The sequence below is a fragment of the Chrysochloris asiatica genome, unplaced genomic scaffold, assembly GCF_000296735.1.
Source record: "Chrysochloris asiatica unplaced genomic scaffold, ChrAsi1.0 scaffold00145, whole genome shotgun sequence".
Taxonomy (NCBI): Eukaryota; Metazoa; Chordata; class Mammalia; order Afrosoricida; family Chrysochloridae; genus Chrysochloris; species Chrysochloris asiatica.
This window is the reverse complement of record NW_006408663.1, coordinates 1,374,998-1,387,093: the sequence shown is the minus strand read 5'-3', so window position 1 is coordinate 1,387,093 and position 12,096 is coordinate 1,374,998. Positions and strand designations below refer to the sequence as shown.

The window sequence follows — 12,096 nt, the reverse complement described above, 5'->3', positions numbered from 1 at the left end:
TTTTTCCTTTCTATTATTAATGAATACAATTTAAATTTATCAAGAATGCAGTGTTGAGCTGAAGGTGAAAGCATATCAAGAACTTGATGACTTCAATTTGTTACCATAGGGCAAAGGGTAAAATCACCTTTGAGGCCAGATTACAAGAGTCAAGTGTTAATATTTGGGAATTTTGTGAGCTTTTTAAACTGGTATTAGCTTGAGTCTGCCATAGTCAGGATATTTACACCATAGAAATAGGCAAACAGTACACAAATCAGTTTTCCCCCGACTTCTGGAGATTACTGAGTCTACCAGCACATCACTATATACTTCAGGACTTTAGGGAAGGATGAGCTAAAATCCTTCCAGATATTAATAAAGACTAGGTTGAAGTTGAAAAGCATGATTGTATTTTGGACTTTGTCAACCTTGTTTTGTGTTTCCCTTCAGGAAATCTCTGCTGTACAACAAAAACGGTGGCTGGGGGTGATCCAAGAGATGGAAATTAACAAAGTAGGTTTTAGGATAGGGCATTTAAGATACTGGAGAGAAATAACATTCCAAAAGTGGCATGGGAAAGGGGCAGAGGCAATTTAACTAGGAGAAAACCAATAGGGAGCTCATAAATTAAGAAAACATGGCGGAATTAGAATGGGAGAAGATTCTGGTCAGAATATAAAGTAATGATTATGCCAGGAGAAAGGAGAATGGTATCTAGCAAGGGAGTTGCTCAGTACAAAACCCCACTGTCATCGAGTCGAATCCTACTCATAGCAACCCTATAAAGGGCTCTGAGACTATAAATCTTTACAGGAGCATACAGCCTAGTCTCATCTTTCTCCCACAATGCAACTGATGGTCTTGAACCACCAATCTTGTGGTTAGCAGTCCAGGAGATGCTAAATGAAGATCTCTGTATAAAGAGTTCAAGGATAAGGACAAAGTCATAAAAGTCATGAAAGAAAGGGAAGTGTGTTGTAAAGTAAAGGAAGGCAAAGAACTATAAATTTCAAAGATCTAAAGCGTGGTCAGGTGTATCTTGAAGTTGCTTCAGAATGAGGATAGGCTATACAGGGAGGCAGAAGAGCATGAACCAAATGCTATAGTCATAGGGAGAAGAAAATACTGGTCCTATGGGCCAGTAGATAAATTGGTGGTTTTAAGAGGCAGATGCACATGTTTCAAATAACGAGAAGCGGAGGATGGTTGTAGTTTGGGATGAAAAGGGGCCTGAGAACAGGGCGGTGTTCATTCACGTGTTCAGTAAAATACGTTTACTGCCACAGAGATGTCAGTACTTACAGTTGAAATAGTCCTGCCACTAGGAACACTGGGCACTCAACAGCCATCAGCAGTGTTGACTTACCCATAGGCAGACAGAGCAGGGCCCTCAAGGACTGTGGGCTGTGCTTGGAGCAAAGCAAAGACACAAAAGAATAAAGAGAAAAACTTTTTAAATAATTTAGTGTTATATATTCCCTAAAAAGAATCTAAGTATCATTTACCATGAGGAAATTGTAATGATGTAGGATTTTTCTTATGCTTACTTTTATGGTTTCATATATTGTTTTTTCATTTATATTCCAAGTGTTAGGGTGGAAGGAAGGTCCAAGCTACAGACATTATGATCTTTTCACTACAGAAAGGTTTTATTCTGGTCCTGGCTGCCTGACTCAACCAAGTAGATAGTAATTAACTGCCTTGTATCAGAATAAGGCAAAATTATCTCTGCTACATGAGCAATTTTCATGTAAGTAAGCTTGTGTGAAAAAAGAGAATATGTGGATTCAATTTTTATGTTAGTATTTGTACGCAGCGACTTAATTTTAAATAATTCAAAGGGGCTTCAAACAGGTTGTCTGAAAATGGAATTAAAAGATAATGGATTGTTCCATGAATGTTTTGAAACCCCATCATGTTTTCCAGCTTTTGATTTCTTAAGTTATTAGAGCAATGTGGTATTTCTACCTATTATTCTCTAGAAAAGAGCTTGATAAAATCTAGAACTGAAAAGAAAACGAATTTTCTATCCTGTCTGATTCCCATAAATTGAGTCTTTGGGGACTCATATTGACTACCTCGTTGTCATTCATTGTGTTAGTTTCTGTTAGCTAGTTGGAAAGGAACTGGGCAGGGCAGGGGGAGGAGATGAGGGCGTACGTCAAGTATGGACCTATGCTACATGAACATTGTTGTTGTTGTTGTTGTTAAGTGCCTTCGAGTCGGAGCCGACCCATAGCGACCCTGTACAGGGTTTCCGAGGGTGTAAATCTTTACGGGAGTAGAAAGCCTCATCTTTCTCCCGCGGAGCGGCTGGTAGTTTCGAACCACTGACCTTAAGGTTCGCAGCCCGATTCGTAACCACTACGCTATCATGCTACATGAACATAGTCGTCTGAAACCTGTTCTTTAAAAAACAGTGCTTCAAATAGGCACACAGGGCTAGAGGTTTTGTGTCTAAAGGCTACTCATTAAGAAATTTCTAGTTTCTTGTTTTTAGCTGCAGTAAATTTGAGGGAGCTTCAAAAAGTTCATGGAAAAAATTCCATTATCTTTTAATTCCACCTTTCCCTGAACTTTCTGAAGCCACCTCGTGTATATCTAATTACAGAATAAGCGTCATTAGTATTAAGCAGTGAGTGCAACAGCTGTGAAACCAATATAGTTTGGAGTTGTAATTCTAAGTTCTTCTTGACTAATAAATTTGTCTGCATTTTTTGTAAATCTATGGTAATATTGCAATTTTCCAGTTGTCTAGCACTTAAGCAGATATGTAAACACCCTTGTTCTTTACCATCCTTAAGATGTATTTTAAAACTTGATAAGTCAGGAAATAATGTCATTTTAGGTGAGTCTCCACACTGCCACATGAATCACTATATATATTCTTTTTGTCCTGTTCATGTTCTAGATACCATACTCCTCAGCATCTCCTGGGAATTATGTAGTAAGTACATTTGGTTTGTTTGCTCGTAAGAACTGGTATTACTTTTTATTTGGGTAATGAAATAGTCGTCCAGATGTTAAGAAGAGCCCCTGTGTATTGGCCAAGAAGTGAACATCTGATTTGTATTGAGTTGTTTTGTCTGCCAACCTCAGTACGTATGTTGATGTTCATTAGTGAAACAGTTACCACTCGGGCCAGAATTGCCCTAAGTACTGTGCTTTTACTTCAGCATATGTTTCTAAAACCAGTGCAGTATGCTCTGTCCAGAAGACAGCCACCCCGAGTTACACAATGATATGCTTGAATTTGCAGTTCTCTAGGAAACTAGTCTCTATCACCCTCCCCTATACCGCTTTCCCCACACAACGTCTAAAAAGACATCATCAGACTTTATCTCAATCACAAAGTGAATCAAACAGCAAAATAATAACTAGTAATTTGGGGAAATCTTTTAGTGTTTCATTCATTTCTAGAAAATCAAAACCCTTATTTTCTTTTCGTTATTTATTAGCACATTAAAAATTTCGAAAAATGTGTAGATACCTCCTGTCAAATTAGCAGGCCCTACACTGCCTCTTGGATTTGCAAGTGACCTTTGAACCATCATTGCATTTTAACCTTTGTTACATATCAGGATCACCATAGAGGAAAATTTGGTTTGGGCACTGTCAAATTAGTGTTCAATGTTTCATTAAGCAATGCACACAAAGAACACCTGACTCTACTCTCCATTTCCTCCATAAAACAAAAATGAAAGTTAAAAAAAATTAGCTTATTTTTAAGAAAACATATTTTAACAGACTTTTGAAGTCACTTAAGAGTAAGGCTGATGTATATTTTTGTGGAATTATAGACACTTACTTAAAGGAAAGGTAACTTGTTTATTAAATAGCAGGAATGTGTACTATTTGAAATAATTGGTAGTCTGTGTCAGAATGAAGCCAAATCATAGCGTTCTAACAGTTTATTTGATCAGTGTTCATAAAGCATTTGAATAATTTAAATTCTAAATCCCATTGCCTGAATTACCCATTTTGGCTGTCAGAAATCATTGGATTAACTTCAGAATTACCTAATTTCCATTTCAGTTGGATTGTGTAGCTGCAATCGTAGTAAACCACAGCATTAATCAACATTGCCTCTCATTTCTAATTAATGCTGTAGTTGAAGGTGCAGTGTTCTAAAGGTGCTGCAACTGATGTCAATAGAGGAGTAAGGAGAATCAATATGTTTTTAAAAATACGAATATCTAAGACACTATTTTGTTTTTGTATAAACTAGTCATACAATAAGAAAGAAAATTACAGTAAGCTAAATCTCAGACACACATAAATTATTTCTGTTTTGTGGATGTGTAAAGACCCTATTAAATGGTTTATACTTAACCTCATTATATCTGATGTGATTAAGTCATGAATAATAAATTAGTATTATAGTCGCATTGTTTTTGGAAACTTGTCAAAACACTCTCAACATATTTAAGGTAAATTATGTTTTGCATAATATTGAAATGATTGTGCATTCAAAGAAAATTAATTATGGAGAAAATATCTTTTGTCTGTTATTTTCAAATTGGTTTATTATAGAGATAAGTCTTAACCTTCTGGCTGTTTTGTTGTTTTTTTTTTACCATTTTGTTGAATAAAATGCCTTATTTATACTGAAATTTTGTGTAATTATTTAGGGTCCTCCAGGAGGTGGAGGACCACCAGGAACACCTATCATGCCTAGCCCTGCAGGTACTGTAATCCCACTAGTCATGTGGGTTTGTGACTATTAGAATAAAATCATAAACTGCAGACATTGTGTTTGGAAGAAAGCTAATGGTATTCATGATCTCATGATGGTTTACTGAGTAGAGGCAGCGAGTAGGAAGGAATCAGCGCTCTCTAAGAAGAACAGTGTCCACCTGCTTTTAGCATATAGAAAATCCCTGTGGTGTGAGTAGCTTGCTTAAGGTAACAGCTGTATTGATTTGTGTGAACTGCCCAATAATTCATACTTTTGACAGATAATGATAATTCCAACTAAAAAATTCCTTGAGACTAAGGAAGAGGGTCAACATGTTCAGATCTTGTAACTTAGGAAAATTATATCTGACCAAAACATGGAAGGCATGGATCCATTAGGTTTAAAATAACAAGTAAAACAGCAAATTAAAGAACAAACAAGTATGAGACCATGTAAAAAGTTTTTGTTTTTGTTTTTTTTTATATAAAAAATGCTTTTCTTGATGGTTGGATGGTAGTGGTAAATTATTCATAGACTAGAGAGGAGACGACAGAGTCTTGATGTGGCACTATGGGATCAAGCATTCAACCACAAGGTCAGTTTGAATCACAAGGTCAGCGGTTCAAACTCAGCTGCTGTTCCTCAGAAACCCTATACAGGATTGCTGTGGGTGGATCAGAACTGACTCAGAGGCACTTAACAACAATAACAACAACAACCTCATCTTTTTAAGAGAGAGATGTGCTAGAGTATTGCTTGTCCTGTATGTCTCTAGGTATATTAGCACTGGACCGCAAGGTCAGTTTGAACTACAAGGTCGGCGGTTCCGGCCCATCAGTGGCTCCTCAGAAACCCTATACAGGGTGGTTATGGGTTGGAACCGATTCGACAGCACTTTAACAACAACAGCAGTCAATCTACTGCCTAGTGAGGAAAACTTTTTTTTAATCTTATAAACTAGAATAGACTTTAATATTTCCTTCATCATGATAAGCAGTGTATTGCAAACCACAAGGCTGGTATTTTGAGCCCACCAGCTCCTCCATGGGAAAAAGATGAGGCTTTCTGTTCCTGCAAAGATTTACAACCTTGGAAACCCCTATACAGGGTTGGTATGAGTGGGACCAACTCAACGACACTCACAAAAGTGGAATCACATTGGTACAGCCTCCCTAGAAAGTACCCAGGCCACATGCATCAAGAACCATGGAAAGATTCATACCCAATTGGTTGACCCAATCATCTCACTATTGGAGACAATGCAGACACAGTCCGAGACGGATAGAAAAGGGAGCATTCTATGATAGTCACTAGTGAAGTGGTGGATACAACCTTCAGACCCAATTCAATTATAGCAGAATGTCTAAATAAATTATTTATGGAACCTGGTGGAGCATAATGTGTAGCAACATTATTTCCAAAGAAATCTAAAAAGTAGAAAAAAATATTTAGGCTAAGCTTGATGACTGGTTACTTCTGGATGATGAAGTGAACTAGACATTTTTATTATATTCTCTTTTGTTGGCTTAGTATTAAAAAATTTGTGTAAAGGACAGGTTATCTTCTCTGATTAGAAAAAAAATTTAATTGTATTTTAGTGTTAAACCCATTGATTCTTAAATGGTTTGTTGAAAGATAAGCTATAGAGGAGTTTGAAAGTTAATATTAATTTTGCTAATAAATGATCAATTTGAAGTGTGAACATTTTAAATTTAGAAAAAGCATGAATTTCATGGTTAATGCAAAATTTTACTTTGCTTCACCAATGGGTCCTTGGAGCCACCAATCCACTGCTGTTAAGTCTAGCTCATAGCAACCTGATAGGAGAGAGTAGAGCTGCCCATAGGGTTTCCAAAGCTATATGTCAACCCTGACTGCCACGTCTTTATGCCATTGAGCAGCTGGTGGGTGCAAACTGCCTTGGAATCTATCCATAAATATTTCATGCTCTGTCCTCAGCATCTTCGCTGGAAATAGAATAGAATTGCTCATCTTGCCCACATTTGTGTTATGTATTATTTTATAATTTATAAGTTAGTACATGATTAACAAAAGTTTCAGTATAAAACTCAAAAAAAGTATAACACTAAGCATTGCAGGTTTTTTGGTCGCATAGCGATAAATCTCTACCGGAGCACAAAGCCTTATCCTTCTCCTGAACATTGCAGGTAGTCTGATCATTTCTCCCTTTCAAACCAAGAATTGGCACCAGTATATCTTCCAAGCCTTTTATTCCGTAGATACTTATCCTTTATCACAGCCAATCCCTAATATGAAGCCAACTGATCCCACTTCCCCTGAAAATCCACTTTTTTTTAATACAACAAAACCAGTTATTACCTAAAAACTTTCTGGTCAAAATACCAACCTTATGTCCTTCAAATGTTTATTTTTGTTTTTAAATCAGGATATATTTTTGGTTGGAATGCTATGGCTTTGTAGGATAAGCTTTGGACTGCTAACTACAAGATCTGCTGTTGGAGCCCACCAGCTGTTCTGTGGGAGCAAGATAAGGCTTTCTGCTCCTGCATTTATTTACAGCCTCGGAAACCCTATATAGGGTCGCTCTGACTCGGAACCAGCTCCATGGCACATAACCACCACCGCCACCTCTAAATATACAAGTCATTTTCCTTTGACCAACAGTAAAGCTAATAAAGTTGAGAGAAAAAAAAAAAAAACATTTAAAGATTTCCTATGATTAAAAAGAAATCCAAGTTTTTCTGAAAGAGAACTTTTTGTAGTAGACGGACGAATCCAAGTTAACAAACATCTGTTGTCTGTCATATGGAAGATGAGTAAGGCATGACCTTTTTCCTTCTCTCAATAATCTTATTGTTATCTAATTGGAAGCAGGAAGGAGAAAGTAAGACAAAATATTAGCTGTGATGCAAAGCAAAACTGAGTGGTGGAGGAGCTTTCACACACTTGGAAGTATGTCGGGGGGGGGCGGGGAGGGAGAAAACATCATGGAAGAGGTAGCATTTAAAATGGCCTTGAGTAGTAAGTAGAATTTCAGAAGGTGGAGATGAAGCAGAACACGCTTGGATAAAGAAAGAACAGAAAATAGAGAGATGCAAAAGCTGTGTGCAAGAAAGACCAAATCGCCTGGGTTCAAAGGAGTATATTGTACATTTGTTGTTTTTATTGTTGTTGTTAAGTGCCTTTGACTTGGTTCCAACTCATAGCAACCCTGTATAGGCTTTCAGTGGAGTGGCTGGTGAGTTTGAACCACTGGCCTTGCAATTCAAACCAACCTTGCATTCAAGTAATTATTCTACAGTTCCACACTAGGACTCCATATTGTACAGTGTTGTTGTTGTTTAGCACGGTGGAATCGGTTCTGACTCATAGTGACCCTGCATAAGGTTTCCATGGAGCAGCTGATGCGTTTGAATTGCTTGTGGTTCAAACAGTTCTTATCCTACATCACCACACTTTTTGTTGTTGTTAAGTGCGGTCAAGTCGGTTCTGACCCATAAGGGCTCTGTATAGGATGTCCTAGAAGGGGCTGGTGAGCTTGAACTGCCAACCTTGCAGTTCAAGCTGATTTTACAGTCCAGTGCATTAACCCACAGTACCACACCAGAACTCCACAGCATCACATAGAACTATGTAAAAAAATTATGACTACAATTGTAGGCTGGGACCTTAATTAAGATAATTCAGACAGACCTTAATTAAGACAATTAAGATAGGGGTCACTTGGTAGTGGGCATTAACAGCTTTTCAACTGTATATAAATTGAAAAGTGAAAAACAATATTTAGATTTATAAATTACCAAATACGAAGGCGCTCTGTTAGCGTTGTGGTTACAAGATGGGCTGCTAACCTCAAGGTCAACAGTTCGAAACTACCAGCCGTTCCGCAAGAGAAAGTTGAGGCTTTCTGCTCCCTTAAAGATTTACAGCCTCAGAAACCCTGTCCAGGGCTGCTGTGAGTTGGATCCAACTCAATGACATTTAACAACAGCAATTTCCAAATAACCCATTAATGACATATTTTACTAACTCTGTAAATTTGTTGTCGTTATGTGCCGTGGAGTCGGTTCTGACTCACAGCGACCCTGTACAGGCTTTCTGAGGCTGTATATCTTTACAGGAGCAGAAAGCTTCATCTTTCTCCCGCAGAACAGCTGGCAATTTCGAACTGCTGACCCTGAGGTTAGCAGCCCGATTCATAAGTGGTGTATACTAAAATAATAATAATAAATTTGTGAGCTCTAATAAGTAATCACACATAAAAGGAAAATAATTTCCTATCCCCCCCACTCTCTAGTTATTGCCATGAGAAAGCAAAGGATTTTTATCTCTGCCTTACTGAGTGAAAACAGGAAGCAGTTTTAAAAGGATGTGCTAATGGAGTCCCGGTGTGGCACTGGCGGATAAACACCAGACTGCTAACCACAAGGTTAGCAGTTCAAAACCACCAGCCACTCCTCGGAGACCCTATGTAGGGTTGCCATGAGTCAGAAATGACTTGACAGCACTTAACAGCAACAACAATTCATTCTAATTATGAAAAGTGCATTATTGTATAGAGTGCTCTTATGTCTTTATACTATTTCCTCAATGTATAATATTCAGCCTTTCACAATATGAATTAACTGTTCCTCATGTTTGTAGGCGTATGTTCTATACTTACTGTTATGTGCTGCTGCGTGCTGTCATGTCGGTTCCCACTCATACCACCTAGTATAGGGTTTTCGAGGTTGCAAATCTTTTCAGGAGCAGAAAGCCTCCTCTCTCCCACAGAGCGGCTGGTGGATTCGAAGTGCTGACCTTGACGTTCACAGCCCAATGTGCAACCCACTACACTACCAGGCCTTCTTATTTTGTTATTATCAAGGATTAAATAAGAATTTTTTATTATCAGTTGCGCTGGAGAATGCTGGGTTTTACCTTAAGCCAAGAGAATTTTTCATTCTAATTGCATAGTCTTGTTTCAGTCTCTATTTGAATTAAGCCTAATATGAACTGCGTTCAGGTGTGGCGTTGTAAGATGAGGCCTGGACTGCTAGTTGCACAGCTGGTAGTTCAAGCCCACCAACTACTTTGGAAACACTATATAGGGTCGCTGTGAGTTGGAACCGACTAGATGACACTTAACAACAATAACAACACACCAGCTTTTACTAATATTAGCTAAATTGTTTTCAAAATTGGTGTATAGGAACCCTAAGGGAATAATGAGTAGCCCAAAGCTATGGAATCTGATTTTGTAGAAAACATTTTTGTTTTATCTATATATATCATTGGAGTCCTGGTGTGCTGTGGCGTTGCAGGTTAATGCACTAGACTGCAAGGTCGGTTTGAACTGCAAGGTCAGCGGTTCAAGATCACCAGCTGCTCCTCGGAAACCCTATACAGGGTCGCTATGAGTCGGAACTGACTCAACAGCACTTAACCACAACAAAATACATACCATTGCTTACGTAAGAAACATAAAAAGTATCCAAGTTGTATTTGTTTTTTAATTAAAACCTTTGCTGGAACTTTTTCTAACTTTAAAATTATGTACCTTTTTACCAGAATTATTCAAGTGATTATTCTCTTATCACATACCTAATTTGCACTTCAGTATGGTAATTCTTGAATGGAAATGACTGCCAGGTATTTATAAAGACCACTTTGAGTTCTGCAGTTATCAGTATATGTATATATGTATCCAGCTGTTCTTTCAATGTTACTTTGTGCTGACTTGAGTGTAAATTATAAAGAAAGATGTTAATTAAATAATATTTTGTTTTAGATTCAACCAACTCTGGAGACAATATGTATACTTTAATGAATGCAGTACCTCCTGGACCTAACAGACCTAATGTAAATATGACTTGTATTTTTTAAGTTTTGAAAGACTTTGAAACCCTAAAGTAATTTCATATCCAGATTATTATCTAAACTGTCTATCTTATTTTCCAGGAGCTTATTGGATATCACACAAAAAATCAACTTTATCTCTGTACTCTGGGCTGAAAAAACATAACACTATATATATAGATAGATAGATATAGATATAGATATAGATATATCTATATAGATATATAGATATAGATATAGATATAGCAGATTTTAACATTTAATGAATATAAATGTAAAATTGAGCTTAATCAATTATAAGGTGTTAGCTTCTACTCTTAAGTTGCCAAAGAATATGTAATGATTCATGTTGACTGTATAAAAAGGATATATAATGTATAATGATTTAGGCTAACTCCATTACTAGCATCACTAGATTTTACTTAATGTGATCATCTATGTTCTCATATCCTGATAATATATTATGAAATTGAATAGGATTGTTTTTCCTTAGCTTAGGAAATCATCTGGGGTTTAAATATACAACACTGAGAATTTCAATGTTCTTAATAAAATATATGGTCAGGATTTTTTCACCAAAGTATATAGTGAAATCTTATTTTAATTTACCGATGATAAGCACTAAGGAGCTCTGGTAGCGTAGTGGTTACGAATCGGGCTGTGAACCTTAAGGTCAGCGGTTCGAAACTACCAGCTGCTCCGCGGGAGAAATATCAGGCTTTCTACTCCTGTAAAGATTTACACTCTCGGAAACCCTGTACAGGGTCGCTATGGGTCAAAACCGACTCGACGGCACTTAACAACAACAACAACAACAATGATAAGCACTGGACTGTGGACCACAAGGTCCATGGTTTGAGCCTACCAGCCACTCCACGGAGGAGAAGGATGAGGCTTTCTGCTCACTCACTTAAAGCCTCTGAAACCCTATACCAGGTTGCTATGAGATAGAACCAACTCATTGGCACTTAACAACATGCTCTAAGACCCCATGTCAACAGAAAAATATTTAAAATAGCTTACAGTTAGTACATAAATACATAGGCTAACTTAAAGAAAAATCAGAAGACAAAAAAACCAGCAATGAAGTAATTAGGAGTTTTCTAGCATTGTTGACAACAAAGGGAAACATTGACTCAGTTTTACCATATGATAACTATAGCTACATGAGGCTATTTGGGTACTTGAAATATAGTCAGTCCAAACTGAGATATGTCATAAATATAAAGAAGTCCTAGTGTGGTGCTGTGGGCTAATGCGTCAGACTGCAAAGCCATTTGAACTGCAAGGTTGTCAGTTCAAGCTCACCAGCTGCTCAGAAATCCTATCCATATAGTGGTCGCTAGGGTTGGAACTGACTTGACAGCACTTAATAACAACAACAACAAGTATGGCACTATAGGATAAGCACTGGGCTACTAAGTACGAGGGTGGCACTTCAAACCTACCAGCTGCTTCACAGAAACCCAATATACGGTCACTATGAATAGGAAGAATGAAGAAAAAATTCAAACCTCAACTTTCATTATTGAAAGATTCTCTGGGCAAATTATTGAATGATGCAGAAAGCATCAAAAGAAGATGGAAGGAATACACAGAGTCACTGTACCAAAAGG

General features: G+C 37.5%; 1 protein-coding gene across 5 annotated transcripts in view; it reads left to right on the top strand.

The window, feature by feature from the left end:
* SSBP2 (single-stranded DNA binding protein 2) overlaps positions 1-12,096 on the top strand; it is a 464,724-nt gene that overhangs the window by 415,890 nt on the left and 36,738 nt on the right. For all 5 annotated transcript variants that reach the window (XM_006870594.1, XM_006870591.1, XM_006870592.1 and 2 more), the window contains 3 exons: positions 2,894-2,929; positions 4,614-4,668; positions 10,413-10,483. In XM_006870594.1, the coding sequence (XP_006870656.1) occupies positions 2,894-2,929; positions 4,614-4,668; positions 10,413-10,483 (162 nt within the window). The remainder of the gene's footprint in view (positions 1-2,893; positions 2,930-4,613; positions 4,669-10,412; positions 10,484-12,096) is intronic.